Raw genomic sequence first — 26,573 nt, forward strand, 5'->3', positions numbered from 1 at the left:
ACCCCCAGAACATCACCTTATACATCTGGCTTCTTTCTGATGCCATCTTTGAACCCAAAGTCAACTCAGTAAAACAAAAAACCAACATGCTGTAACAAACAAAAACTGCAACATTTTATTTTTTCCCCAAACCAAGACACTGACACTAGGCTGATTTCCCCTTACAATGTTATTTTCTACAATAGAAGCTGGGACAGAGATACAAACACAGCCCACTGAATCAGGGGGTGGTGGTGGTGGTGGCAATATTCGGTTAGAAATGAGGGGAGTTAAAGAAAAAAAAAAAGACCTCCCCTCCCCCCATCTTCCTGCTCCCCTCCCTGAGGGAGGGAACCAGGGACATTCTCCTGGCAGATCATGCCATGTGGTCAGTTTGTGGGGTGACCGAAAAAAAAAAAACTAAAAATATTGTAGACCTTTATTTCTTTTCTTTAAATCTAGTAAAAACGTTAAACCATCTTTCAAGAAGATTCCAAACTGGCATTGCATAGACCAATTCCTTTCCAAAAATATCTCTAATATAGTCTTTCTATCTCTCTCTATATATAGGATTTTAAGTCTGGAGCTGTGGGCACCTAGTGGGAATTCACTGAGCTTGAGGGAATCAGAGGGACAAAGAAGGCTCCCACATGGGGATGAGGCCAGGGCTCCAGGCCTCCGGCTCCAGCCAGCATTAATTTGGTTGTGGCCTACTTCTCAGTCCAATACCCTGGCCCAGGGCCTGGCGTGGGAGGATGTGACAGGCTCTGTCTCCTTCTGGGGTGACTGTCACGTTCAGACCTCATCTAGGGTGGGGCTGGGGTTCCTGGCTTGGGGAATTCTCCCCAACAGCACCAAAGCCAGCTATTTTATGCCTAAAGCCCCAGAACTTTGAATCAGACCCCAAATACACCCTGAATGCATCTCCCCACTGGGCTGAGGTCATGCAGACACAGAAGGGAAGGACCGTGTTCCCCCATCTTTCGGGGGCCACTTCACCTGGAGACAGTGCAGTCAGCTCCCTTTTAAAGTGCCAGGGGGGGTGTCTGTGGGGCAGGAAGGGACCTGCAGAGCTGACCAGAGCCTTCTCCAGCCAGAGCAAACGCTCCATCCTGCCTCAGCAGGCACCGTCTAACATTCAATTTCTAAAAGGGTCAGGGAATTAAAAACAACAGGAATCCTAAAAATGCTCTGGTCCCAATGCCAGGAGGTTCCAAGACCAAGACTCCAATTCTCTTGCCAGTGGGGCAGAAGGCAAGGACCCCTCCCAGCCTGGGGAGGACACCCCCACCCCACCCAGATCCCCAGCCCTGCTGGGACCCAGTCAGCAGGTAGGGAGAGAACAGAACCACCTCCCCTCGCCTGGGGGGAGCAGAAAATACCAAACTGTGAACTCTAAAAGAAAAAGAAAGGAAGAAAAAAGGGGGGGGGAAGGAAGAAGGTACAGGGCTAAGTAAACACCAGCCTGCTGGGTTTATACAAAATGAATGAAACTTAAGAGTGGCAGGGGAGTCTGTCCAGGGACTGGCTGGCAGCCAGAACCCACCTTCAAGGAAGTAACGAGGGTGAGGACCAGGGGAAAGTGCTGAGAGCAGAGGATTTAGCTAGGGGCAGGGGTGGGAGCAGGACCAAACTGCTCCCTACTGGAACCCCCCCCCCTTCCCAGGAGGAGGATGCTTTCAGAGGATGGCTGAGGCTTTTCTGGTCAGGAAGCCAGCTCCGGGCCAGTCTAGTCACAGCCCACCTGCCTCTCCAGCATCGGCCCCCGCCTGGGCCAGCTGACCCTGAGGGGAGAGAAAGGGTGCTTTGCTTGCCAAGTCCAGCCCAGCTAGGCCGCTGACCTCCAAGGGCTCAGGAGGCACCTTCCCTGGCTTCCTACAGGAAGCCAGCTGCTCGGGACCCAGCCCCGGGCAGAGGGGGACCAACATCCGCGCTCAGACCTTTCTCAGCATGGGGCTCGGGCCTGAGCTGGAGCTAACTGGAGGGAGGGGAGGCAGTGCCGCGTTCCAGCCGGGCAGCCAAAGCTGGGCCACTGACTGCACAGCAGACAGCGCCCAGGAATCCTCAGAGGGGCAGGTGAGGGCCAGGGGGCTGTGCCGGAGACAAGCATGTGCAAAGTGCAGGCTGCCAGGGCAGCAGGAGAACATTCGTTGCAGGCGGTGTGGGAGGGGGTAAGTGTCTCAGTCTGGAGTGTGGGTGGGGTCTGAGGTCTTGGTTCCCAGGAGGAGGCCGCCAGCAGGTCCCCCAGGACTCAAGGAATGGATAGCTGAAGCACTAAGCAGTCAGAGGGCCATGGTGGCAGGATTCTAGGGGTGGACTGGCCGCCAAGGGCAAGGGAGCAATGGAGCAAGGCCCTGCCAGGGTATGGCCAAGCCAGTGCTCCTGGAGTGAGTGGGGACACAGGACAAGAGGCCCCTTGGCCACATGCATCCTCGTTTGGGCAGGAGCTGCTGCATGCCATCACCGAGGGGCCAGGTGTCTCTCTAGCAGGGCATTCCCCGCAGCTTTGTCCGGCCCACTTGCTTTATGGGCCCATGTGTCCTGCCCTCTAGTGGTTCAGAGGAGAATATTCACAGTGGTGCCCGGGGCCCCAGCGGGCCAAGAGGGTCCCAGCATGGATGGGAGGACAATGGAATGATGCTTTGGGGCTGGAGTGCATGGAGGAGGCACAGATGAGATGTGGCACGGATGGTGATCCGAAGGGGAAGGTCCCTTGTGGAATGATTCGGGTCTGGACGCCCATGAAGGCAGGGCCCTTCTCCAGCCTGGACTGGATCCTCAATGGCTTTCAATCACAACTGGCTCGTAGACCCCAGAGGAGACCCTGCAGGGAGAGAGAAGTCAGCTTGTCCTCCTCTGGGCCAGGTCCTTGGAAGTACTTCACAAGCAGGCACTGTTAACTGGCCCCATTTTGCAGAGAGGGAAACTGCAGGCTTGGAGAAGGCTCAGAGAAGTTGAGTCACTTGCCCAGGGCTACACAGATGTTAAGTATTGGAGTCTGTGGGCTCACAGAACTGGCACAGACCGTACCCAAGCCCTCCTGAGCACCAGCTCAGCCATGAGCTGCACCCATCCTCACAGTAAGTCTGCACCCAGCCCCACTTGACAGATGAAGAAATTGAGGCTCAGAGGGATTATGAGGCTTGCTAAGAGTGCAGCAGAAGATGGGGAGCCTGATCAGCTCTTCTCCCCAGTGAGGCCAGGCCCACCCCTGGGATCTAGGACATTACAGGGCTCAGCATACAGCTCTGCAATGACCTTGCTGCCAAATAGATTGGTTCTTCCCTCCTTGAATCTCAGTTCCCACATCCTCAGAAGGGGCTGGAGAGGGGTATCACAAACCCCCAATGAGGTACCCTCTGTTTCTTTCTTGGGCACCCCACCCAGGGTAGCTCAGAAGGTGGTGGAAAGACAGCAGTTGCAATTTCCAGCCTTGGCCAGCAGGGGTCAGCAGAGGAGCACCAGAGGACAGGTCTGGGGACCCTGGGTGGCCCAGTCATCTCCTCCTGCTCTGGGCCTAGATGTTAAATGCGCACTTTCCCACCCAGCCCACAGGAAACCAGGGGAAAGCCTTCAGCACAACCCTGCAGGTGGGAAGCTCCTCCATTCATTCATTCATTCATTTATTCATTCAGTGAGCCAGGTACATGGCAGACATGCTGTAAATGATGGTGAGAGGGCATTCTATAAACTGTAGAGTTTGATCCTACCGCCCCCTCATCTCTGAATATCTTGCAGGCAGAAATCTTTGTTGCTCACTGCCATATCCCCAGCATCTAGCTCAGTACCTGGTATGTGTAACTGCTATGCAATAAGTATTTATTCAATAAATAAACAAGTCATCACCATCATTTTTTAGGGGTTCCCAGACCCAGGAGGAAGGGAAAGTAAAGTGGAGTCCAAAATAAAGATACATTAAACCCCTGCTGTGTGCCCAGCTTTGTGCACTTTCCAAGGTTACCCTTGGGACCCTCAGATCAATCCTGGAGTGTTGTTCCAGGTTTCCAGGTGAGGTGGTGTGGTCCACATCATTTGACAGATGGCCAAACTGAGGCTCAGAGAGAAGTGACTGGCTCAAGGTCACAATGACAAGAACTGGCATTCAAATATAGCTCAGTGGGCTGCAGAGACCTAATGCTCTCACCACCGTGCCCCAGAGCCACCATCATGACCCACCTCCAACCTTCACACCTACCTGTTGGCCAGCTGGATGCCACTCAGGGTGGTGGAGCCATCGCGGCTCACGAATAGCCGGAGGTTGCTGTCTGTGGGGACAAGGGGAGGATGGAAGCTGAGCAGGCGGCACAGCCAGAGGGCCCTGGGCATTGCCCCCGGCCCACTTGTGTGGGCAGCTTACCCTCACTATTGCTGCCGTCTGTGAAGTCCTGGCTCTGCATAATCTTCTCCACGATGTCGTCAGCGTCGATCCGCGTATCATCCACCCAGGTAGGGTGGCTCTCCACCGAGTCCTTCTTCCTCCTGGAGCGGGGTAGGGCAGTCACAACAGTCAGGGCAGTAACAGGCAAGATGAGAACAGGAGCGAGCACCTGCCCCACTCAGGAGGCTGAGTGCACATGACAGCTGGTCTAGATTGTATTCATTTAACCGTCACATCAACCCTACGTGTGGGGGTTGCTATGACCTGTTTTAGGGAACGGAGGCCCTGAGAGGTTAAGTACCAGCCTGTGAGAGGCTGCAGAGCACAGAAGCAGGCAGGGACCTAAGGGACACTAAACCACACACAGCAACTGCTAACTGAGCATGCACGCTAGGCTGTGGCGACAGCCTCATGAGTATCAGCTGGTTGAATAACCATCACTCAACCCACTGAGGCGGAGGCCCTGGTGTCCCTGAGTGACAGGCAAAGAAGCAGAGGTTCAGGGAGCCGCCACAGGGGTCTGTTCTCCAGGAGCACTTCTGGTGAGACTTACCGAAATGACCGGTCCGACAGATGGGGCCGAGGTGGCCGCGGTGGCTTCTCGGGGGGTCGGTGCTCACGCTCGCTGCCCTCGGGGCCTTCCACAGTCATGCTGAGGCCGCCCGAGGCGCTGCTGCTGGTGGACGTGTTGCGGCGGTGAGTCAGGTCCGAGAGGCTGGAGGAGCGCGAGTGCTCCGTGCTGTAGCCTGGCGGGCAGCCCGGGGGCGTTCATTACTCGGGAGCCAGAGAAAGTGGAAGGCCAAGGGCACGGGCAGGGCGGGCACTCACCGGAGATTTTGGACTGTTGGCTGGCGTAGCTGGAGTTCCGGGAATGGCCGGAGTGGAATACCTCCTCGGGGCTGGAGAGGTTCTGGTCCGGCTCCTCTGGCACCCCTGGAAGTGGGAGAGGGGCAGGGGTTACTAGTGTGCCCACTCTTCACATGTTCTCTCACTGAGAGTAGGGGGGCGGGCAGCACACTATGTGTTCCCATTTAATAGACTGAAAAGCTGAGGTTTAGGGGAACAGCAACCTGCCCCCAGCCACAGTTCACCACTTGAACCCAGGTTCCTTGGTTCATTCCACAGATAGCTGTTAGGGACATCCTCCATGCAGGGCACTCTAATGGGTGCTGGGAACAGGAGACAGGGTGTCACAGGTACACATTGGTGGGAAAGAAGAATGTGGAACAAAAATGGTCCATAATTAACCACAACTGGCAAATGGTACAGAGCAGGGAGAAGTGCCTATGGGGGTCTGACCCCATCTGGGCTCGGGGAAGGCTTCTCTGAGATGGCCTTAATGTTGAGACCTTCAGGATGTGTGGCAGAGAGCAAGCCAGATAAGACATGAGGGAAAGGGCCTTCCAGACAAAAGGAACAGCATAAGCAAAGGCCCTGAGGCTTGAATGAGCTTGGATCGGTGGAGCTGGAGTGGCGCAAATAAGGGTGGGAGGAAGTGGCCCACAGTGCTGTCCCAAATCACCCACAAGCCCAACTCTGAAACACGCTCTCAGGCACTGGCAGCAGGAGGTGCAGGGAACCAGGCGGGGTCTGCCCAGGGCTCCATGAGTACCCACCAGCCAGTCCTCCTGGTCAACAGAGGAAGCAAAGACTCATTCATCTCCCCTTCAGAGATGAGCACACTCAGGCCACAGGCTGGACCCCAGGCCTGCTGTGACCTCACCCAAAGCCACATGGCTTTTCAAGTCCCCAACAGGCTCTCTGCATCTGGGGTGGGGGTTGCAGGGGTAGAGAGGCTTTTGGGGTCTCAAACTCTACCCCTTGTGGGAGAGGCACCCCTTCTATTGCACAAAAGACACCATATGTCCTGGGGTGGCCCAGTCCCCAGATCTCTCCTCTGGGGACCCCTGCCCTGAAGCTGGAGAGAGTAATGGAGCTGGGAAGCCCCCAGATCCTGCATGTAGCACCCAGGCTGAGACAGGTAAGAAGCCCAGCTTTCTGCTCTGGGTCTCACCTGGCTGGGTCTGCAGGAAAAATGGGGTAGAGGAAAGCTGGCCCTGGAGGTCAGAGGATCCCTCACTGCTCCCAGCCCCTAGGGGCATAATCTCCCAGGAAACAGGGCCTGAGGCCCTACGCCCTAATTACTCTTGTGGCACAAATTAGGGCTACTACATGCCACCTTGCTTACTGATCAGCCTGGGGGCAGTCACCTCCCACCTCTGAGCTCACCCCCAGGGACGGGGTGCAGGAGCCAAGGCTTAAGCTCAGGGAGCCTGCTTCACCCTGCACAGCACTGGAGATGGGGAGGTGGTACAGGCCAGAGCCTTCTATTCTGGTAGCACCTCCCCTTCTTAATTGCCACACTGACTCCTCTGGGGATTCAGGCTTATTTGCATTTTTCATAACATTAGTAATAATGAGAGTTTAATGGAAACATGTGCTGGGAAATACAAAGCACGTACTATGTGCCAGGCAAGGCACGCATGTTTGCTCAGTTCATCCCCAGAGCAACCCAGGACGTGGTCACTACTGCTGATTCCATTTCTCAGAGGATGCTGAGACCTGGAGAGGCCAAACGGCCGGTCAAGGTCATGCAGCAGGTAGCAGAGCAAGAGCTCAGAGCACATCCCTCTGCCAGAAACACTGTGCCCTACACCCCAGATTCAGCTCAAACACCACCCCTTCAGGGAGCCTTCCCTGGTCGTTTCCAGGCGGATGCCTTCTGTGTCTCTCCCACATCTGTAGGTGGACATGCATTTGACTTATTTGTAGTGTCACTGACACCGTCTCTCCTACTATACCAGGAGAGCCACCAGGTCAGGGACCCACAGCAGTCTCCATCCAGGGCGCTGCTGTGATCCTGGGGCCACACACAGCACCCAGCTCAGGGGAGGGGCTCGGACGACTGTCTAATGGAAGCACGGGTGAGTGAATGCCATCCCACTAGCGTTCTCTGCTCGGCAAGTATCCCCCTTGGGACCTAGGGCCACAGGGAGATAAAAGCCTTCAGCCATGGGGTGGGGTAGAGAGGGCAGGTGGGGAACAGTACCTGAGCTTAGGATGGTGGGCCGGGCCTTGGGGGGTCGGGACCCCGTCAGGGAGTTGGTGCTGCTGCTGCCACTGCTGCTGGTCCCACCACCCTTACACGTCAGCTGCAGGGAGGAATCCTGGCCTGGGATGGAGATGGACTTGGCAGTGGATGGCGGCCTTGGGAAGACAGATGGGTATGACTGGCGTGCCCCACTTTGGGGTCAGAAAAAGACAGGGGAACCCAAGAGCCTGGAGGAGAGAAAAGTCCCTGTCCTCCCTCCTCCAGTGTCCAGGACAGAGCCCCCAGCCCTCAGGAGGCCTGCACCAGCACTCACGTCTTGAAGCAGGGGTCTCCAGAGAGCAGGAACATTCCAATGGTGACCTGTGCAAAAGCGGGAGAAATCAGCCACGCCTCGTCCACCCACTCAGCCCAGGGGCCTGGCCTCCCTGCAGCCCCCCTGCTCTGGCTTCAGATGGCCTTGGACTCTAATCCTGTCTCCGTCCCTCACTGGCCCTGCTGAAGCCACCAAACCTCACTAAGCCCCAGTTTCCTCCTGGAGAGGACAAAACTGATCCTAACAGCTGCGTCGTGGGATAGTGAAGAAGACGCTGGGTGCCTGGCACAGAGTGATCAAGGAGCGAAAGTTCGCTTCTGTCATTTCAGAACTACGACTAGACTGAGCCCTCAAGGGTGGGGCTGCAGCCGCTCTCCATCCTCAGCGGCCCTCACGGCCCTCAGAGCAGGCGAGGCAGGCAGGGGGAGGTTTCCTCAAGCCTGACTTGGCGTCGGAGGCTCACACAGTCCAACGCAGAGGGCAGGGGCTTGTGAAAGTTTGTTGAAAATAAAGTAAAGCAAGAAGCCATTAGAAATGTAACATCCACTTGGGCAAAGATTTTGGCAATGGCCCAAACAAGGCAAGGTCTGGGTCCCCAAATCTGGGCTGGGACAGAGTAACAGGCAGAAGGTGACACAGTGGGAAAGGGGTGCTCAAATTCCAGAAACACCTCTGATAAAAATGGTAACCTTTTTTTAAATGGATTATTTCATTTGACCATGGTAGCATCCTACAAAGTAGGGGATGGTCCCAGGCTGCAGACAAGGGAACTGAGACTCAGACTCAGAGGAAGTGACTGAGCTGGCCTTGAACTCGAAGCCACCAGCCCCCAGGGCCCCCATGATCTGACATGAGGGTGCACAGGGCCACTGGAATGAGGCTAAAAGGCCTTGGTTCTCACAACAACTAGCCTGGACCTTTTCAGGTGGCTCTGGTTTCCTCTGCAAAAGGTCCAGGAAGCCCCAGAGTCTCTGCTCACCACCTCTACCCGGCTCCGCCAGGCACAACATGCTCCTGCTGGGTCAGCTTGTAGAGGTGTGGTTAGGACAAGACTGTTTTCTCAGCCAGGTGGGAGGGTGTGGAGGCGAGGAAGAGAGGTGTGCTGGCAGCAGACGCCCAGATATCTCTATTCCAAGAGGCCAAAGAGGCAGGTGCCTGGGGGGAGGGTGTTTCTCTGGCCACTGGAAACCTGCACGTGGCTGGGCCCTCTGAGCAGCTGCCAGGGTCTGCCCGGGTCCAGGGATGGCAGGTCCATCTGCTCCGATACTCTGGGAGCTCAGGCTGCCTCATGACATATGGGGCAGTAGTTAGGAGCTGGACCACAGGGTCAAGTGCCAGCTCTGCCTGTGACCCCGGGCAAGTGATCTAACCTCTGTGCTTCAGCCCCCTCCTCTGCAAAACTGAGATCAATAACAGACACCACACCCCACGGGGCTGTTGTCAGGCATCACAAGATAAGGGGTGGTAAGCACTCAGGGATGCTGATCTCACCAAAAGTGCTCACCAAAGCCTTAAAGAGACTGTTGGGTTCACCTCCTGACTGCAAATTATGGATGGAGAAACTGAGGTCATGGCCAAGTCAGGCCTCTCTCTGATGGTGGTTTCCTGACCCCAGGGCCCACGTCTTCCCAACATCCCTCACTGCCTGTCTTGGGTGAGAACCTCCATTTTTAACAACCCTCCAGAGGACAAGGAGCAAGTCTTCCCCTGCCCCTTGGTGGGAGGGGGCAGATGAGGCAGCAGAACCCCATACCTTGAGGATGGAGTTGTCCTGTCGGGTGTTCTTCGTGTCATATCCCTCCAGCAGGCAGCAGCGCACCGTGGAGCCCGAGCCTGCAAACTCGGCCAGGTTCAAGTCAGCAAAGCCCAGCTGGGGGGACAGGGGAGAGTGTGGGTGCAGGGCTAGCAGCCCAAGGGTTAATTTGGCGAGGTGGGGAGGTGGAGGGGAGGCAGAACCCCTGGGCCCGCCCCACAGCCCAGACTGACTGTTGCATAACCAGCACCCAAGGACAGAGGCCCTGGTTGGTGGCTCCAACGTGGCAAAGCCAGGAGCTCACATCCCTGAGCAGCGGCACAAAGCGCCCTTTGTGCGCGTCCCAGTGTGCATCGGGGCAGCGCCGGAGATGAAAGGACACTGTTGTCTGTGACACAGACGCATTGTTCCCTGGGAAACAAGGCCGTGCTGTGGGAGCCTCCAGGCCAGTGGACAGGAGGGGAGGAAAGGCCCGTGAGAACTTGGTGTTGGGATGGGTGGGCAGGAGTCCCTGGTGGGAGCTGGAGTGAGGGGCTGAGGGAACTCCCAGCTGCTCCTGGGGTGCAGACGGGAGTAAGGCATGGGGAGGGACGTGAGCAAGTGTGAGAACAGGATGAATGAGCTAAGAAGGTCTCTTAGGTGGAAGCCCCGTCTGCCAGACCTGAAGGCTGAGGTGAGAGGGTGCTAAGCCTGGGGACTCAGAGGACGAACCAAGCCAATCAGGGACATTTCCTGAGCACCTGCTGCATGCAAGGCTCTACTGCACAGTTCGGGGCACATGCTCCAGAATCAGGGACTCAGGTTCAGATTCTAGCCCTGCCATCATCTCAGAGTGACCCCCATTCTACAGACAAGGAAACTAAGGTTCAGAGCAGGGAAGTGACTTGCTTAGGGCCTCATGCACCGTAACTAGCAGAGCCAGGCCTGACACTAGGCCTGACACTAGGCCTGATCAGCATCTAGTCTCACCACCTTTCTGGGCCTCAGTTTCCTCCTCTGTATAAGGGGAGCTGAGCCTGTGGGGAAGCGTGATTAGGGAACGGAAGGGAAGGACCTGGAATGGCAGGTCTGACACATGCTAGATGCCTGATCAACGTTTGTCGGGGGAGGTGGGATGCTCCAGCTGTTTGCTGGCATGTTCTTTCCTGGCTGGGCAGCCATCCGGAGCCACGTGCATCAACAAGAGGAATCTCCACCCTGACAGCACCTTCCACAGCCTGCTTCTAGCCACCTTGCCCTCTGCTTCTGGAGAAGGCACGAGCGCCCCGGCCAGGGCAGAGCTCCTGGCCCAGTCCGCTGAGCTCCCTCAACTCTGGTCAGTGGGAAGGACACACCCTGCACAGCACCTCCCTTCCATGCAGGGTGAGGTGAGGCAAAGGCACTTCCCCTCCGACTGAGCTCAGCCCCTGCTGTTGGGTGCCCCGTCCCCCCTGCCCCGGGCCACAGAGGGTGGTGGGCTGAGAGTCCCAACAGAGAAGGGTTATAGGGCAGAGCAGGCTGATTCAAAGCCGGAGGTAACCCTTTCAGAGCTGTCTTCCTGCATTTCCTCGAATAGAAAAGGTTTTAATGTGTAGGCCTGAACTGTCTGGGGGCGCAGGGAACGCCTGCCGACAGCACAGGTGTGCAACAGTGGGGACTGGCTGAGGCCTCTTCACCCAGCCACACGGTGGGACCTGCCACTGTTAGAAAGCAAGAGGAAATTGGTGATGACACAAAAAAGTGCCCATGATGTGTTGGTAAGTAAAAACCCAAGCTGGAGAATCTGTTTAGAACAAGTCCCTCTTGTGTGTTTAAAAATCACATCTGCATGTACGTGTACAAGTACACACACAGGGTGCCCCTTATATGACTCTCTAAACTATGTGCACACGTTTTCTTCACTGTGCTGTACATACGATATATTCGTACATATTTTTTTCTTAAAAGGTCTGGAAGATCCTAACAAATTAAAATAGTGGGGTCTGAGGAGGGGGCAGAGAGAGGAATGGGGTGGAAGCCACCCTTTCACTGTGGGAACCTCTGCACTATCTGTGCTGGAAGGAGCATCCACTGCCTTTACATGAAACACAGAGACTATCAATAAAGACTTCAAAAAACTCATACATCTCCTGGAGGGTGTGTCTCCTGTTTGGGACAGAGAGGCAGCTGGAGGTTCTGCTAGGAGCTTCTCTCAGGCCTGTCTCTTCCCACCCGTCCCACCCCACTACCCCTTCACACAGCCCTGCTTACCTTGGAATAAGTCTTCCCGCCTTTCAGCTCCTGCACGGGAAACAGACACAGGTTGACTAGGGAATCCCGGGGACCTCATGGGTCTCCCCAGTCCGCCCACCCTCCAATCTGACTGCCAGGGGAGGAGGACAAAGAAAGGGGCAGACTTACTCACTCAGGAGGTGGGTCTAAAGCTACTGGACCAGTGGCCCCATGTGCACCCCCAGTCCCCGCCAGCCTCACCTTGCGCACTGACACACGGAAGATGCAGGGGTCCAGCAGGCCAGTGGCCGGGTTGGCGCTCATCTTACACACGAAGGTGAACCTCTTCCGCCACCGTACACAGTTCTCCTGCACCTCCTCCCTGCGGGCCAGAGGGACAGTGAGCACAAGGGTACAGGGTCTGCCTTTAGGGAGGTGAGGACCCTATTACCTGTGGGGGTGGGGAGAGGAACTCTCACTTTTCAGTTTGTATCACAGAGTGACTATTTTCATAACAAGAATCTGCTTGTGGAAGTATTATAAAACCACCACCACCACCAAAAAAAATAAATAAATAAAAAATGAAAAAACACAAGGCAGGGGTGAGATCAGGCTAGGGGCAGCTGCTCCGTCTGCTCCCAGAACCTCCCGCCCCCCACCCCCAACCTTGCTCTGGGGCCTTAGGCAGCTCCTTCGGCTGCCATTACCTCCTATCAGCTGACTCCCACTGGCCATCGCAAGTGACCCTCACAGCAGGGTTCCCAGGATGGACTACTGGCCCTTTTTACAGATGACAAGACTGAGGCTAGGAAACTGCCCGGTATCACACAGCCAGGAAACAGCTGGCCCTATGCCCAGTGCTACCTGGCTCCAGAGCCCCCTTCTTCACTGTGAGTAACAACGACGACAATAATAATAATAACAGCTAATGCTCAGACAGTGCTTCCCACTTGCCAGGCCCCACTCAAAGCATTTTACAGAACCAGCTGCCACTGGAGCCTGCTCCAAGTGCTGGCAACCCACAGTCACGCTAACCCTTCCAGCAACTGTCTGGAGCAGCCACTCTCATTAGTCCAATTCCACATTCCAAGAAACTGCAAGTTCTGGGGCCAAGACCCCAGCCCAAGGCCACCACCACAGAGCAGAACAGGAACTTGAACCCAAGCAGCTTGGCTCCGGTGCCACATGCTCAGCCCTCCCCTCTCCAGGGGGACACCACTTGGGGCCCTCACATTCCCTGACACTAACAGGGGGCTAGACTTCCAGCCCCTTGACCTCCTCCTGGGTCTGTGGAGCAGGACCAAGCCCCCATACTCAGCACCCTCAATGGGAGGCACCTCGTGCCCTGGGAGCGAGTGGGAGCCAGTGGAAGCAGCTCACCCAGCCGCTCCAGCTGCTGCGGGGGCCCCAGCAGGCCCCGGGGGTGGCAGTGGCACATGGCAGAGATGAGCTCCCTCACAGCCCGCCGGGAAGGACCGTGCTCAGGAAGGGAAGGGCCAGCACGAGAGATATCATCGCCAGCCTCATCCCACCTGACAGGAACGGCTGAACAGACAGCTGAGGAAGTGACCGCTCCACATCCTGGAGACCTGAGGGGCTCGGGCTAACGGCCAGATTGGGGCCCGAGGGCAGAGGATCAGCTCAGGTTGAGCATCTCCTGAAGGGCTTTCTTGCTTCTCACGGCAACCTGGGAAGGTAGACGTTATGCCGCCCCTTCTGCAGCCAAGGGCACTGAGGCTCCCAGAGACTGCCCAAGGTCACAGCCCCCAGTGATGGACACAGCAGCATCTGAACTCAGGACTGTTCGACTGCAGAGTCAGAGCACTCCGCCATCACCTCGGTTCATGGGTCAGGGGCCCAGGAAAGCCTGGCAGACGGAACCCACTGAGGCTGGGGGGCCAGCAGTGCCCTGCTCTGCACCCAAACCATCCACCATGTCTCTGGGTGCCAAGTATGTGCCAGGTGCTGGACTCTGCAGTGGACTTGATTCACAGGCTGACACTTGACAGTCACCCAGTGATGACTCAGTGTCACCAGGAGCGGGCAGGGGGAGGGCTGAGTCAGGGGAGGTGACTGGCCACAGGGAGGTGTCATTCAAGCTCAGATCCGATAAAGGGTGGGGAGTACCAGTGGGAGAGAAGTCCCCAGCAGAGGGAACAGCATGAGTGAGAAACGAACATACTCTTGGTTTCTCAGCCGATGAAAGCCCCCAAGCCACGTGTATATGAGGAGCTCCCTCCTGGCCCAACAAGGCTTTGAGGACGTGACCAAGGTTTCCCCATATCCTGCCAGGGCTGTGACAAGGAACAGCAGGCCTCGGTCAGGCAGACCTGGGCTCAGAGCCTCACACTCACTGTGCAGCTTGGGCTGGGGCCCAACCTCTGCATCCTCATTGGTACAATGGGCACACCACGCAAGGACTGGTGGGCACCTGAGAGCACTCAGTAAGGTGAGCCCCACAAAGGGCCAGGCCTAGGGAGGTCCGTGAGACACATCTCATGGGATGAAGACACTGGGCCTCTAGAGGGACCCAATCACCAGAATGCTCTGACCTTGTTAAGAGGGGGAGCTCCAGCAACCCCTGCAGGCAGGGGACAAACACAAAAGGTCAGGGCTAGAGATGAGGGGAAGGAAGGGAGCGTTCCCAACTGCCGGTAGACGTGGGCAGGGACCCTCAGGAAGCAGGTGCCACAAGAGGAGTGGGACCCCTGGGCTCGGGCATCATCTGACCAAGCCATGCCAGCTCTCCTCATTCATTCAAATAATTGTGCGCCAGTCTCTATTCTATGCACTAGGGCCACAGCAGTGACTAGCTTACATTTTGCTGGGAGTGAAAAGGAAGAACTAAAACTATCATTACTGGCAGATGACTTGATCTTGTATGTAGAAAATCCTAAAAATGCACCTAAAAAACTACTAGAATACATAAGTTCATCAGGTTGCAGGATACAAGATCAATATATAAAAATCAATTATTTCTACATACTAGCGAATATCCCCAATGAAGGAAACAATTTCATTTACAATAGTATCAAAAAAAATAAAATATATACAAATAAATTTAACAAAAAAAAGTATAAAACATATATTCCAGGAAACCATAAGACATTGTGAAAGAAATTCAAGAAAATCTAAATAAATGGAAAGACATCCCATAGTTGTGGATTGAAAGACTTAATCTTGATACTACTCCCAAATTGATCTAAAAATTCAACACAATCTCAGTTGGCTTCTCTGCAGAAAACTGATGCATTGATCCTAAACCTTGGAAATTCAAGGGACCAGAATAATTAAAACAATCTAGAAAAAGTAGAACATAATGAAAGGATTCACATATCTTGATTGCAAAACTTCTACAAAGCTACAATAATCAAGAAAGTGTGGTTCCAGCACAAGGATAGACACATAGATCAATGGAATGAAGTTGAGAGTCCAGAAATAAGCCTCCACATTATGGTCAATTAATTTTCAACAAGAGTGCCAGCGGGGGAAAAAATGGCCTTTTTAACAAAAGTTCCTGGGACAGATGGATACTCACATGCAAAAGAGTGAAGTATACCCATTTCTTACATCATATATAATTAACTCAAAATGGACTGAAGACCTTAAGTTTAAGAGCTAAAACTATAAAATTCTTAGAAGAAAACATAAGGGTAACTTTTCATTCTTCATGATCTGGGATTAGGCAACAATAGTTTCTTAGATATGACACCAAAAGTACAAGCAACAAGAGAAAATACAGATATACTGAACTTCATAAAAATAAAAAAAAATTGTGATTCAAAGAACATGATCAAAAGTGGAAAGACAACCCAGAGAACAAAGGAGAATATTTGCAAATCATATATATGGCAAGGGACTTGTAGCTAGAATATACAAAGAGCATTTACAACTCAATAATAAAGACAAATAACCCAATTTTAAAATGGGTAAATGATCTGAATAGAGACTTCTTCAAAGAAGATACACAAATGGCTAATAATACATAAGAAGATGTTCAACAACATTAAATATCTGGGAAACACAGATCAAAACTATAATGAGTTACCACTTCCCACCCACTAGAATGGCTATAATCAAGACAGATAATAACAAGTGTTAATGAGTATATGGAGAAATTGGAACCCTTGTGCACTGCTGGTAGCAATGTAAAGTGGAGCGGCTGCTTTGGAAAACAGTCTGGCAGTTCCTCAAAAGGTTAAACAGAGAGTTATGATATGACTCAGCAATTCTACTAGTAGGTATATACCCAAGAGAAATGAAACATATCCACACAAAAACTTGTACACAAATGTATATAGTAGCATTATTTATAATAGCCAAAAAGTGAAAGCAACCCAGATGTGCATCAATTGGTGAATGGATACATAAAATGTGGTATATCCATATAATAGAATAGTATTCGGGCAATCAAAAGAAACTAAGTACCTAGAAAACACTATACATAAGTGAAAGAAGCCAGTCATAAAGAACTATAAATTGCATGATTCCATTTCTATGTAATGTCCAGAACAGGTAAGTCCATAAGAAAGAGAAAGACTTATGAGTGCCAGGGGGTGGGGGAGTTGGGAAAAAATGGGAATGATTGCAAATGGGTATGGAGCTTCTTTCTGGGGTGATAAAAACGTTCTAAAATTGATTATGGTGATGGTCACACAATTCTATGAATAAACTAAAAACCACCAAACTGTACACTTCAAATGGGTGAACTGCATAGTGTGTGAACTACATCTCAATAAAACTGTTACCAAAACAAAATAAAAATGGTGGTTCAAATAAAGAGAGAAAAATAGAGAAAACAAGGAAGGTGGGTAGGGAGTACTGGATGGAGATGAGAAGGTAAGGGCTGCCACTTTGGGCAGGTGGTTAGAGAAAGCCCTTTGGCAGTGACATCTGAGCAAGGGCTGCAATGAAGTAAGGATACGAGGTGAGCAAAGACTTGGGGAGGAGCTGTCCTGATACGTGAACAGCAAGTGCAAAAGCCCTGAGGTAGAAACACTTGGCAAATGGAGAAGCAGCATGAAAGCCAGTACTGAATGGGATTGTGGAGGAGAGCAGGGGTGATGTGGTTGGCAAGAGAGCAGGGACTAGGTCAGGCTAGACCTCAAGGGCCATGGTGAGAACTTTGAATCTTCCTCTGACAGCAGCTCATTCTTGCCACTATGGATTCCGGCTTTAGACAGAGGCTCAGAGCAGCCCCAGAGGAGGTGGGTGGAAGGGTGAAAAGAGAAGAAACACTTCCCAACCAGCCAGAGGACCAAGCTTAAAAGCAGGGAAAGCTAGGGGGCATCTAGGGTTCCCAGACCCTCTGATCTCCACACACCCCTCCACTGGCTCGAGCCAGTCCCAGAGTTGGAAGCAGCTGCTGGAGGCTGAGAAGGAAGTTCACCGTGCTGGGCGTGTAGAAACACCCAGAGGAATTAGGATTAGTGTCTGGGAACAAAAGCTGATATCGAGTTATGGGCCCTCTCCCTTCCCCTTTGTGAGTGTGCCATGGGAACGCTAGTCAGGAAGCCTGAGGTCGCCAGCTCATGGCTCCTGCGGGCCTGGCCAGAGAAAGCCACGTGGAGCCCTCCCAGGCTCAGGTAACAGGCAGCTTCCTCTCCCCTGCGGGAAGGTGGGCCAGGGCAGGGCTCACGGGATCAGTGCTGGGCCTCCCTCATGTTTCCACAAGGCTCTAAACACACACTATTAAATGCCACCACTCCCACAGGAAGAAGCTCACAGCCGCGCCCTGGCCCACCCCAGGAGGTCACAGCAGGGATAAAACAAACACCTCAGCAGTGGCCATTTCCTGAGGCCCCACTGTGTGCCACCTGGAACTCTTCAACATCGAAAGTGGGGTGTTATCATGGTCCACTTGACATATGAGGAAAATGAGGCTCACAAAGAACAGAAACTTACCCACAGTCACAAAGCGATGAGGAGCAGAGCATGGTCTTGACTCCAGGTCTATCTGGGACCAGATTCCACACCACATAGCCAGAATCGGCCCAGTCAGGACTAAACCCTGCAGCTGCCTCCAGGGCTGCTCTGGAGAGAGGGAACTGGGTACCCTCGGTCAGGTGGTACGGGGCCCCAGGCACCGGGCAGGGATAACGGCAGGGAGATGAACACAGGCTCGGGGGCAGGGATGGGGGCTGTTCATTTTTTAAAAAGGCAAAAATTAAGATGCCAAGCAGGTGGCCATGAGCCCCTGCGTGGAAGCTGGCCAGGCCAGGCTTGAGGAAGTCTCAGGGACTAGATTCACTCAAAAACCTCTTATTAAGCTAGGTGCCAGCGACTGCTGAAGGCAGTAAACAAATATAGTAAACAAAACAGATAGAAATTCCTGCCTTCAAGGGGCTTATAGTCTGGCAGTAGGAGACAGACAAAATGAGACAAAAACACAGAGATGGTGGTTAAGTGCTCTGGAGGGAAGAGGAACCAAGGAAGGAGGCAGGCAGTGCCTAGGTCAGGGAAGCCAGAGGGAAAGACAGCCAGGCAAGGTGTTGATGAGAAGGCGACATTTGAGCAAAGAGCTGAACGAGGTGAGTGACCCACGCAGATACCTGGGGGAACAGCATTCCAGACATGAGGAACAGTCATTGCAAAGGCCCTGAGGTGGGAATGTCCCTGACATGTTTAAGAAAGCACAAGGAGGACAGAGGCCAGAAGGCCATTTGGGGAACGACTCCCAGGAAGAGCAGAGGCCCAGTGCAGTGCTGCCAAGAGCCCTGAAGGGTGACTAGGATCCTAAAAGCTGAGCATCACCTGACACCCACTGTGAGGGACTGTGGCCCTGGGAGGAGGGACAGAACCTGCCTGGGCGCCATGGGTCTCTGCATACATTCATTCCCCAGTGATGCGAGGTGCAGTGAGCCACCTGTCTCAGACAGAGGGAGAGTGTGAAAACTACAACAAATGAAAAACTATGACGAAAAATCAAAAACATGATACTCATTTAAAAAAAAAAAACACAGGACTGTGCATTCCCCACCCCCTGCTCTCCTGATGTGGCTCAGGACAAGCTGAGAACCAAAATGTAAAGATGACAGAAACAAGCCCAGAAAAGACACCATCCAGAACCTGGACTCTGGGCTCCCAAACCGAGCGGCTTGTTCCACCTGCTCAGTGGCAGGAGGAGACAGTGGCCACAGGAAGGAGGGAGCTCAGAGCAGGCCTGGCTAAGGTAGGGTGAGGGACCGCAGGGCCACTGTCTTCGTGTCTATCCAAGAACTGTTTCTGTAATTGAAATTTAAATTGAAAAGTGAGAAAAGGGTGTGAGGTTAGAAGGGCTGGTCAAAAGCAAAAGGGACCTGAACATCCACCTACCTGATTCAAGGCCTGAGCTCACCCTCGCCCTCCAGCAGGATCGGGCGCCCCTTTGGTAAGAGATGAAATGGCCCCGAGCCTCCCTAGCCCAGGGTTTCAGGGCATGAGTCCCCAGCTCCATGCTGCCAGGGACAGGTAATTACAGAGAAGGAGTTTTCAGAGGAGTTTCGTTTTTAGCTTTAAAATATACAATTAGACATCCAAATCCCTGAGAGGCAGGGTGAGCCCTCTCCACCCACCGCAGCCCACTTGGTGGCCATCACAGTGGCAGAATTCAGCTATTTCTGGGTTGTCCTGAAATAGAGCAGAGCACCCTATCAGGCTGGTGTCCTCAGGGCAGCAGAGCTCCCTCGGAGCTCCCCTGGCCCCAAATCCCGACCACAGCCTCTATTATACACCCACAAAGGCTTACTGTAGGCGCCGGCTCGATGCCAGGCCCACGTGGATGTGGGGACACAAGGGAGCAGACCTCCTCCAGGAGTCCCCCGCTGAGTAGGGAGACAGACATAACACAAGTGACTGACAAGGAAAGGGAAGGGGCTATGAGAGTGCTGAACAGATGGGGGGCCTGACTTGGCCTGGGACAGTGATGCCAGAGCTGCGACCTCAGGGCTGTGGTCAGCTGGGTGAAGACCTGGGAGATGGCTCAGGCAGTGGGAACAGCCCAAGAAGACCCAGAAGGAAGGAGGTGGCTCTTAGGAGGAGGCGAGAGAAGGCTGGGGGTGGGGGCGGGATCAGGCAGGTGAGGGTAAGGCTGCACATGTGACGCAGAGGCCCATTACAGGGAGCCTGGACTTCATCTGTAAAAGGGTGATACTGCCCACTGCATGGTGTTGTCAAGGTGACCCTGTAGTGCTATGTCCAGCTCCTTTCTCCACTGCTCACCCAGAGGGGCAATGCAAAGAATCCTGCCAGCACGGTGTGTGGGTGGCCATGTCTTCCTAGCATCTGCCCCACCATGTGTCAGGGACCAAGGAAGACAGCCAGCCACCATCCAGGCCCCACATAGATGGGAAGCGCATCGTATCTGTCTGCCACCACTGTCTGTCTAGAGCCCAAGACAGAGCTACACAGGTTCATCTTTAATTAATCAACAGTAAAACCAGGTCCTGTTCATTGAGCTCATTCTACAGAACACACATTTTATATACATAACCAACTGAATTCTATCACAATTTGACTATGTACCATTATCATTCCCATTTTACAGAGGAAGAGACGAGGTCCAGAGAGGGGCAGTACAAGCCCAAGCAGAGTTGGACAGAACAACAGGGTGGGATGCTGACCCAAGGCCACACCACCTCTTCCCCATCTCAGTTTCTCTCAAAAGCAGGAGAGCAAGTAGACATCTGGGAGGAGGGAAAGGCTTCTTCCTAGGCCCCCAGCAATTAAAGACTCCTCAAACGCTGTGAAGGGTGGCAGACCAGGTTGACGTGAGCCACCATCCTCAGCCTCAGATGGAGAAATCTGAGATTCCCAGCAAGAGCCTACCCCAGAGTCTGTGTACCATGGTTCCCTGAGGTTGGCTCTCTGCCATGTCCCCAGCATCTGGACCAGACCAGCATCACTGCCTAGGAAATACAAGATTCTAGAGCCTTGCACCCCCAGGTATCCATCATGCAGGTGACAATGAGTCAGTGCCATGGCTCCCAGCCACAGGTTGCTCACAGCCCCCAGGCTGCCACACCCACACTGTCCCCAGAGACCAAACAGGGACCAAACAGGGCCCTGGAGTCAGAGTAAAGGCACAGCACAGCCAGCAGTGGTCTCAGGGAAGGAAGTCGAGAGAAGGGAGCCCAGGGCATCAGTGGGGCAGCCCATGGAAGGGCTCCAGCCTGACCCCACACCCACCCTCAGTACTTCACCTTCCCCCAGCCGCCTGACTGCAAGCACTCGTCTACACATCTGTCTCGTCACCACTGTGTGCCTGGCACAGAGCATGGCCTGGCAGGGCGCAGCTCAACTGTGGTCATCTAGGGGTGGGGGTGGCGAAGCCCGGGAGGCTAGAGCTTCTCGGACTCAAGCCAACGTTGAAAAATCCTTGGCTTGTCACAAGCGAAGATTCCCAGGCCCTTCCAGAACCTCAGACTCTGTTATGCCAGGGTTTCTCAACCTCGGCACTACTGACATTTTAAGCCAATATCTGTTTCGTTTTGTTTTCGGGGGTGGGAGGTGTCCTGTGCTTTACAGGATGATTAGCAGTATCCCGACAATAGTACAGCTCTAGCTGTGACAACCAAAAATGTCTCTAGACATTGCCAACTGTCCCCCCAGGGGGCAAAGTCACACCCAGTTGAGAACCAGTGCTGCAGGCCTTGGACTGGACTGTTTAAACAAGCTCCCAGGTGATTCTGAGGCAAGAGCTGGGCACCCAGGTAAGAGAGGGCATACCCATGAGAACTGTGTAGGACCCCAAGGACATCCCAGCCCCACTGTGCTCCTGGGCCCTGAGAGGGCTGGTCCCCAGATTCCTCCCCGTTAGCCCCCATGATAAGATAACCAGTGCAAGGCTCCAGCGCATGAATCCCTCCCCACTGACCCCCCCCAGGGGCTGCCACCAGGTCCAGCCTGCACCTCCTCAGCCAAGCCAACTCCATGATCTCCTTGTCCTTGGCCGGGTTCCTGGAGGAGTGAGCAGCCACAGTGATGCAATCAAGGTTCTCGGCTTATGAAACCCAGCCCAGGCTGGGAGAGGCGAGAGTCTAATAAGGAAACAATTTAAATCGACAACATCTGCCTGTGCTTCCCTGAAGAGAAGACAGTACAGCCGCCTGGGGAGGCGCCTCCCGGGGCCCAGGCAAGGCGGCCGTCCAGGGGCTGCAGAGCCTCCATTCCGGCGACGTGGCCAATGTGGCAGCCCAGCAGCATCTGGCTTCTGCCAGGAATTCAGGGCCGCTCACAGGGGAAGCAGCTTGTTGCAGTTCTGACACAGCCAGCCCTTCCTCCTGTGACCCGATGAGGCAGCAAGAAGTTCCTAGAAGTCAAGCCACTCAGGCTTGGTGGGGAAGAGAGTCATCAGGGTCAGGGGTAAGGATTCTGGAGTCAGGTGCATCTGGGTTCAAATCCTGCCTCCACCACCCAGGTGAATGCGCAGGGATGCTATTCCCAATTGATGCAACAGGCCCTCTTGCTTTTATAGCCCAAAAGGAGAGCAGGCTGTTGAAGGGCTCCAAAGTAAACTGCTTGCTTTGACCAAGTGCTGGTCCAACCCCGTGCACCGGGGTGAAGGTGTCCCCACCAACCAGTGTGGTCCAGTCTGGCTCCTGTTTCCCAGGCACCCTCCTGTGTGCCAGGTGCTGCTCGAGCAGGAACCGTCTGCAGGCACGACCACTACCCACTTCACAGATGAGCAAACTGACACTCAGGGAGTCCACAGGTCTCTCAAGAGATAAAGGGTAACCTGTAAGCTCAAGCCCTATCTCAGGAGCCCACTCCCACCCCCTGTCCTGCAGGATCGCTGGGAAAATTCACCAAGATAGAAAAGCTGTTCTCAGGGGATGGCAGCATCAGTCAATGTCCCTGCACTTTATAGGCTGATCCTTCACCACAAGTGTCAACACCAGGGAAGAGGCAGCCTTGAGATCAGTCTTACCCTAAAGAAGGGGTGGTCATCAGAAAAGAGTACACGGTCAGTGGGGCATGGCACTGGGCCAAACCCTTCAAGATCTGCTAGTATTGGGGACCAAAACTGGTCTATCCAAGGTCAAAGGCAGAAGCGAGAAAATGTTCCTATAAAAGTTCATATATCAGCTTCCTGCCTCCTGAGCATTTCCTACTTATTGGGCGCCAAACTGAGAGCTCCCCCTGCCTGACCTCCCAGAATCCACACCCCAAGCCTGGGAGGTAGGTACCATCATCTTCAAGTCACAGGCAGGGAAACTGAGATTCAGAGCACAGAAGCCACCTACCCCAGGTCTGGCCAGGAGAGGGCCGTGATCCAAACCCACAGCTGTCTGACCTCAGAACCTCAAACTAGGCCCCCCATACCAGAGCTAGGCCAGGCTGGAGGCCCTAGAAATTCAAAGCAGGAAGATACAGTTGGCCTATAATAGCAACTTTCACTACCCTCAGGACCCATAGAGCTTCAGGGTTGGCTCTGCTCAGGAAGTTTCCTCTCCTGAGCCTCTGACATGCCCAGCAGGACCACTCACAAGTCAAGGGTGCTAGAGGCAGACAGGCTGGGGTTCAAGGCCAGGATCTGCCACCCACTGGACATTTGACCTCTCTGAGCCTTAGTCACTGCCCTGCCCTGGCTCACAGGGTTGCTAAGAGGTTTAATGAGAGAACAGGGCCTGGCACATACCCAGAAGGCACTCACGGTAAACGGGGGACACGGCTACTACTATTAGAATTAATTCTGAGACAGATGGTACAGCAGAAAGCCACGCAAGCAAAGCCCCTGATGGAGGCCCTGCTTCCACACCCAGGACCATGGGTCGGAACATTTCCCCAGAACTTGAACCTGGCAGGGACGTCCTGGGAGGTAGACTGGCAGGTGGCCCAGGCATGCTCAGGCTGCTCCTGGCTGACTCACGCCTGGGTGGTGTTTGAATCACTCAAGGAAGGGAAGAAACAGAAGGGAGGGATCCCCATCCCCAGAGCCCGGTTCCTCGAATGGCTGGACTCAAGTGAGTCATAGGGATGTCCCTGTCCTCTGAGCCCCTACCCAATCCCATAGCCTTTCCTGAAAGCACCCTCCCCACAACTACTGCAGGCAAGTTACTCCCTCTTCTGGGCCTGGGTCTTAGGTATAGTGGAAACAGAAGGAGGCTTCTATGTTGCAAAGCACAGAGGACCTAGAGGTAGGACCTTTATTTCCTTCACTGTTGCTTGCCGAGTCCTAAGGATGGCTGGCACCTGGCACATGGGAGGTGCTCAGTAAGTCTCTGATGACTGAATGAGTGACCTTCATAGCCCTGCTCCCAACAAGAGCTACCACTGACCTTCTTGTGCTGATATTTCCACCTCCAGTAAAGAGGTCTCCCAGCTGTGGTCAGGTCATGTCTTCTGGCTCCCTGCCATCATCCAGGGGTCAGAGGTCATCACCATCTCTGGATCTGCCCCCAGGTGTTCCCACTGCTCCACACAGCATTCCCCATGGCTACCTGGACTTCTGAGGTGACCAGTGAATAATCAGGGGCCACTCAGCCATAGTCACATCCTCTCACAAAACCAGCACACACTCAGACCTGTTTTTCCAGCCATCTTCAGGAGCTCTCTGAGATTCCAAACATAGGACAAAGGGCTCAGGGTCAGGTGGGACCAGGAAGCCCTGACTCACCAATCTCTACCTCCTCCCCAGACACCTGATTCTCCTGAACACTCATGGACTGACTCTAGGCCAATTGCTGCCCCTGTCATCTACTTACTCCACACACATTAACTGAGCACTTACTACAAGCCAGGCCTGAGTGGGACACTGGAGATACATCTGTAACAAGCCTGGGCCTCGATCAGCCTGCATCCAAAATGGGAATGGCCGTTCTCATCCAGGTCCATGTGATCCCTCTTTAGCCGACAGGAAACTTTCAGGAGGTGCTGGAGGACTGGGTCAGGCCTTCTCTTGCATTCAAGGTGAGTACTCAAAGGACCATCCCCAAAGGGAGTGGTCAGGGCCAGAGCAGGCAGGAGAGCCCAGTGCCTCCTCTCCTGCTGTGCTCAGCACTTCTCAGTGAGCTGATGTATCTAATGGTCTCCTTCCAGTTCATGGACCCCAGGTCAGGGAACATGGCTGTCTTGGTCCTTGCACAGGGCCAGGGCAGCAGCCTGGCTCTAATCACAAATGTTTGCTAAATGGGTGAACCACAGGAAGAGAGAGGAAAAACAAGGGAAGAGAGGGAGGAATGTGGACCTTTCCTTCCTGCTCCACCCGTGGATCCCCTCCAATAATTGCCCTGGATTAACACCAACTACTGCCAGCCTTTCCTGAGTGCTTATTCTGTGCAGGGGGCTAACCCACTTAATCCAAGCACCAAAAAGGAGCTCATCAACCCATTTCACAGAAGAGGAAAGCAAGGCTCAGAGAGATCCCGTGGTCTGGCAGCTTCGGGAGCCTGCCTGCCCTCCCTCTAAACTGCGAAGCCCCACACCCAGCACCCCTGCTGGGTTTGAAAGAAGCAGAAGGAAAATCCCCAGCCAGAAGACTGTTGGCAGTTGCCAAGATGAGCTATGGCTCATGAACAGCGATGCTTATCAGGTCGGGATGGTTCGGGCTGCCCTGCCAAAAAGACCCTGTAAAGACCTGAGCACCTCCTCCAGGCTTCCAGTGCCCAGCACCACCAAAAGTGTGGGGCATCTCAAGGCCGCTTCTCAGAGACACATGTACACATCAGCGCACAGCTGGCAGACTCTCAGAACATCCTGTGAAACCAGCCCCCTCAAAGCAGGACTTAACAGGTCCCGGAAGTCCCCTCCAGACATGACCGCCACCCCAACAAAGATAACATCATCCTGATTTGCATCAGGATGGGTTTTTTTTTAATCAAAATGCTTTTGAACTTTATGTAGATGGCATCACACAGCATGCTCTTGTGTCTGGCTTCCTTCCCTCAACATTGTTTTTGACACTGTCCTTGTTGTGAATAGCAACGACTGCTGCGTAGTAGGCTCAAGTTTTGTTTTTAATCTTTCCATGATGACAGAGGTGGGAAACCACTCCTCTCAGCTGACAACCACCTCCCCTTCTGCAACCTGGAGTCCCAAGTGGTCAATTCCATGGCTGCCCTTGGTGGTTCTGATTCTGATTCACATCCTCCTGTGGATCCCTGCCCAGGTAAGTCCAAGCCCCTCCCCATGGCCTCCCCCAACTCCAAGCCCGAGGCCACTGGCTCTTCCCTGCCCAGCACTCTTGCCCTGGTTGCTCTTCTCCCACCACCTGCTAACCTACTCACCCCTAGGGCCAAATCCAGCATGGCTTCCTGGAGAGGGGCACTACGGGGGGCAGGGCTGTATCCCCAGGAAGCAGCATGGGGCCACACACACACAAGGTGCTCAGAAAATTGTCCCTGAGGATCTGGGGGATGGGGAAGTCGCAGGTGTGCTGCCCCCACATGTCTGCAGTCTGTCTGCTCTCAGAGAGGAAGTGGTGGGAAGTGAGGGCGCCTTGCATGTGAAAAGGACCCAGACTTCTGCCTTCCCCAGCACCCACCTCAGCACTGGACTGTGTGCCTCCTCCACTCAGTAGGTTTAGTGTGGTTTCAGCTTCCAGGTGCATGGTCCTGTGCTGAGCGGGTAGCCCTGATCTCGGTAGCCCTCCCACCCCCACATGAGCACCCTCACCCCATTTGATAGGGGAGGAAGCTACAAGGACAAGGCTATTGGCCATAGTCACAGAGACAGTGAGTAGCTGCCAAGGTCCCACTGCAGAGCCCAGGGCAGGGACCAGCCTCTGCCTCCTCCCCATCCCCCAAGGAGCAACCCTACTCCTTACAGAGGGTCCACCCAATACACCCCATCAATGCCCTCAGTTGCCTCTTAATCACAGCCTCTGAGCCCATGGCAGTGCCCAGCTGCCCAGTATGCAGGCAAGGGCTGCTCCTGACACACGCTGATACCTCCAGCACCATGGTGGGGAGGGGCAGGGCCCAAGCGGCTG

The 26,573-nt window shown here is 54.0% G+C and overlaps 1 protein-coding gene across 1 annotated transcript in view; it reads right to left on the reverse strand.

The window, feature by feature from the left end:
- Nucleotides 1-92: 92 nt before the first annotated feature.
- Nucleotides 93-26,573, reverse strand: part of EEIG1 (estrogen-induced osteoclastogenesis regulator 1) — a 34,809-nt gene continuing 8,328 nt past the window's right edge. Inside the window, exons 2-11 of the mRNA XM_010984295.3 lie at nucleotides 11,927-12,047; nucleotides 11,705-11,734; nucleotides 9,476-9,592; nucleotides 7,723-7,769; nucleotides 7,407-7,564; nucleotides 5,186-5,290; nucleotides 4,911-5,103; nucleotides 4,337-4,458; nucleotides 4,175-4,244; nucleotides 93-2,803 (exon numbers count right to left, since the gene is read on the reverse strand). Of these exons, the coding sequence (XP_010982597.2) occupies nucleotides 2,758-2,803; nucleotides 4,175-4,244; nucleotides 4,337-4,458; nucleotides 4,911-5,103; nucleotides 5,186-5,290; nucleotides 7,407-7,564; nucleotides 7,723-7,769; nucleotides 9,476-9,592; nucleotides 11,705-11,734; nucleotides 11,927-12,047 (1,009 nt within the window). The 3' untranslated portion in view covers nucleotides 93-2,757. The remainder of the gene's footprint in view (nucleotides 2,804-4,174; nucleotides 4,245-4,336; nucleotides 4,459-4,910; nucleotides 5,104-5,185; nucleotides 5,291-7,406; nucleotides 7,565-7,722; nucleotides 7,770-9,475; nucleotides 9,593-11,704; nucleotides 11,735-11,926; nucleotides 12,048-26,573) is intronic.

The sequence above is a fragment of the Camelus dromedarius genome, chromosome 10 (genome assembly GCF_036321535.1).
Source record: "Camelus dromedarius isolate mCamDro1 chromosome 10, mCamDro1.pat, whole genome shotgun sequence".
NCBI lineage: Eukaryota > Metazoa > Chordata > Mammalia > Artiodactyla > Camelidae > Camelus > Camelus dromedarius.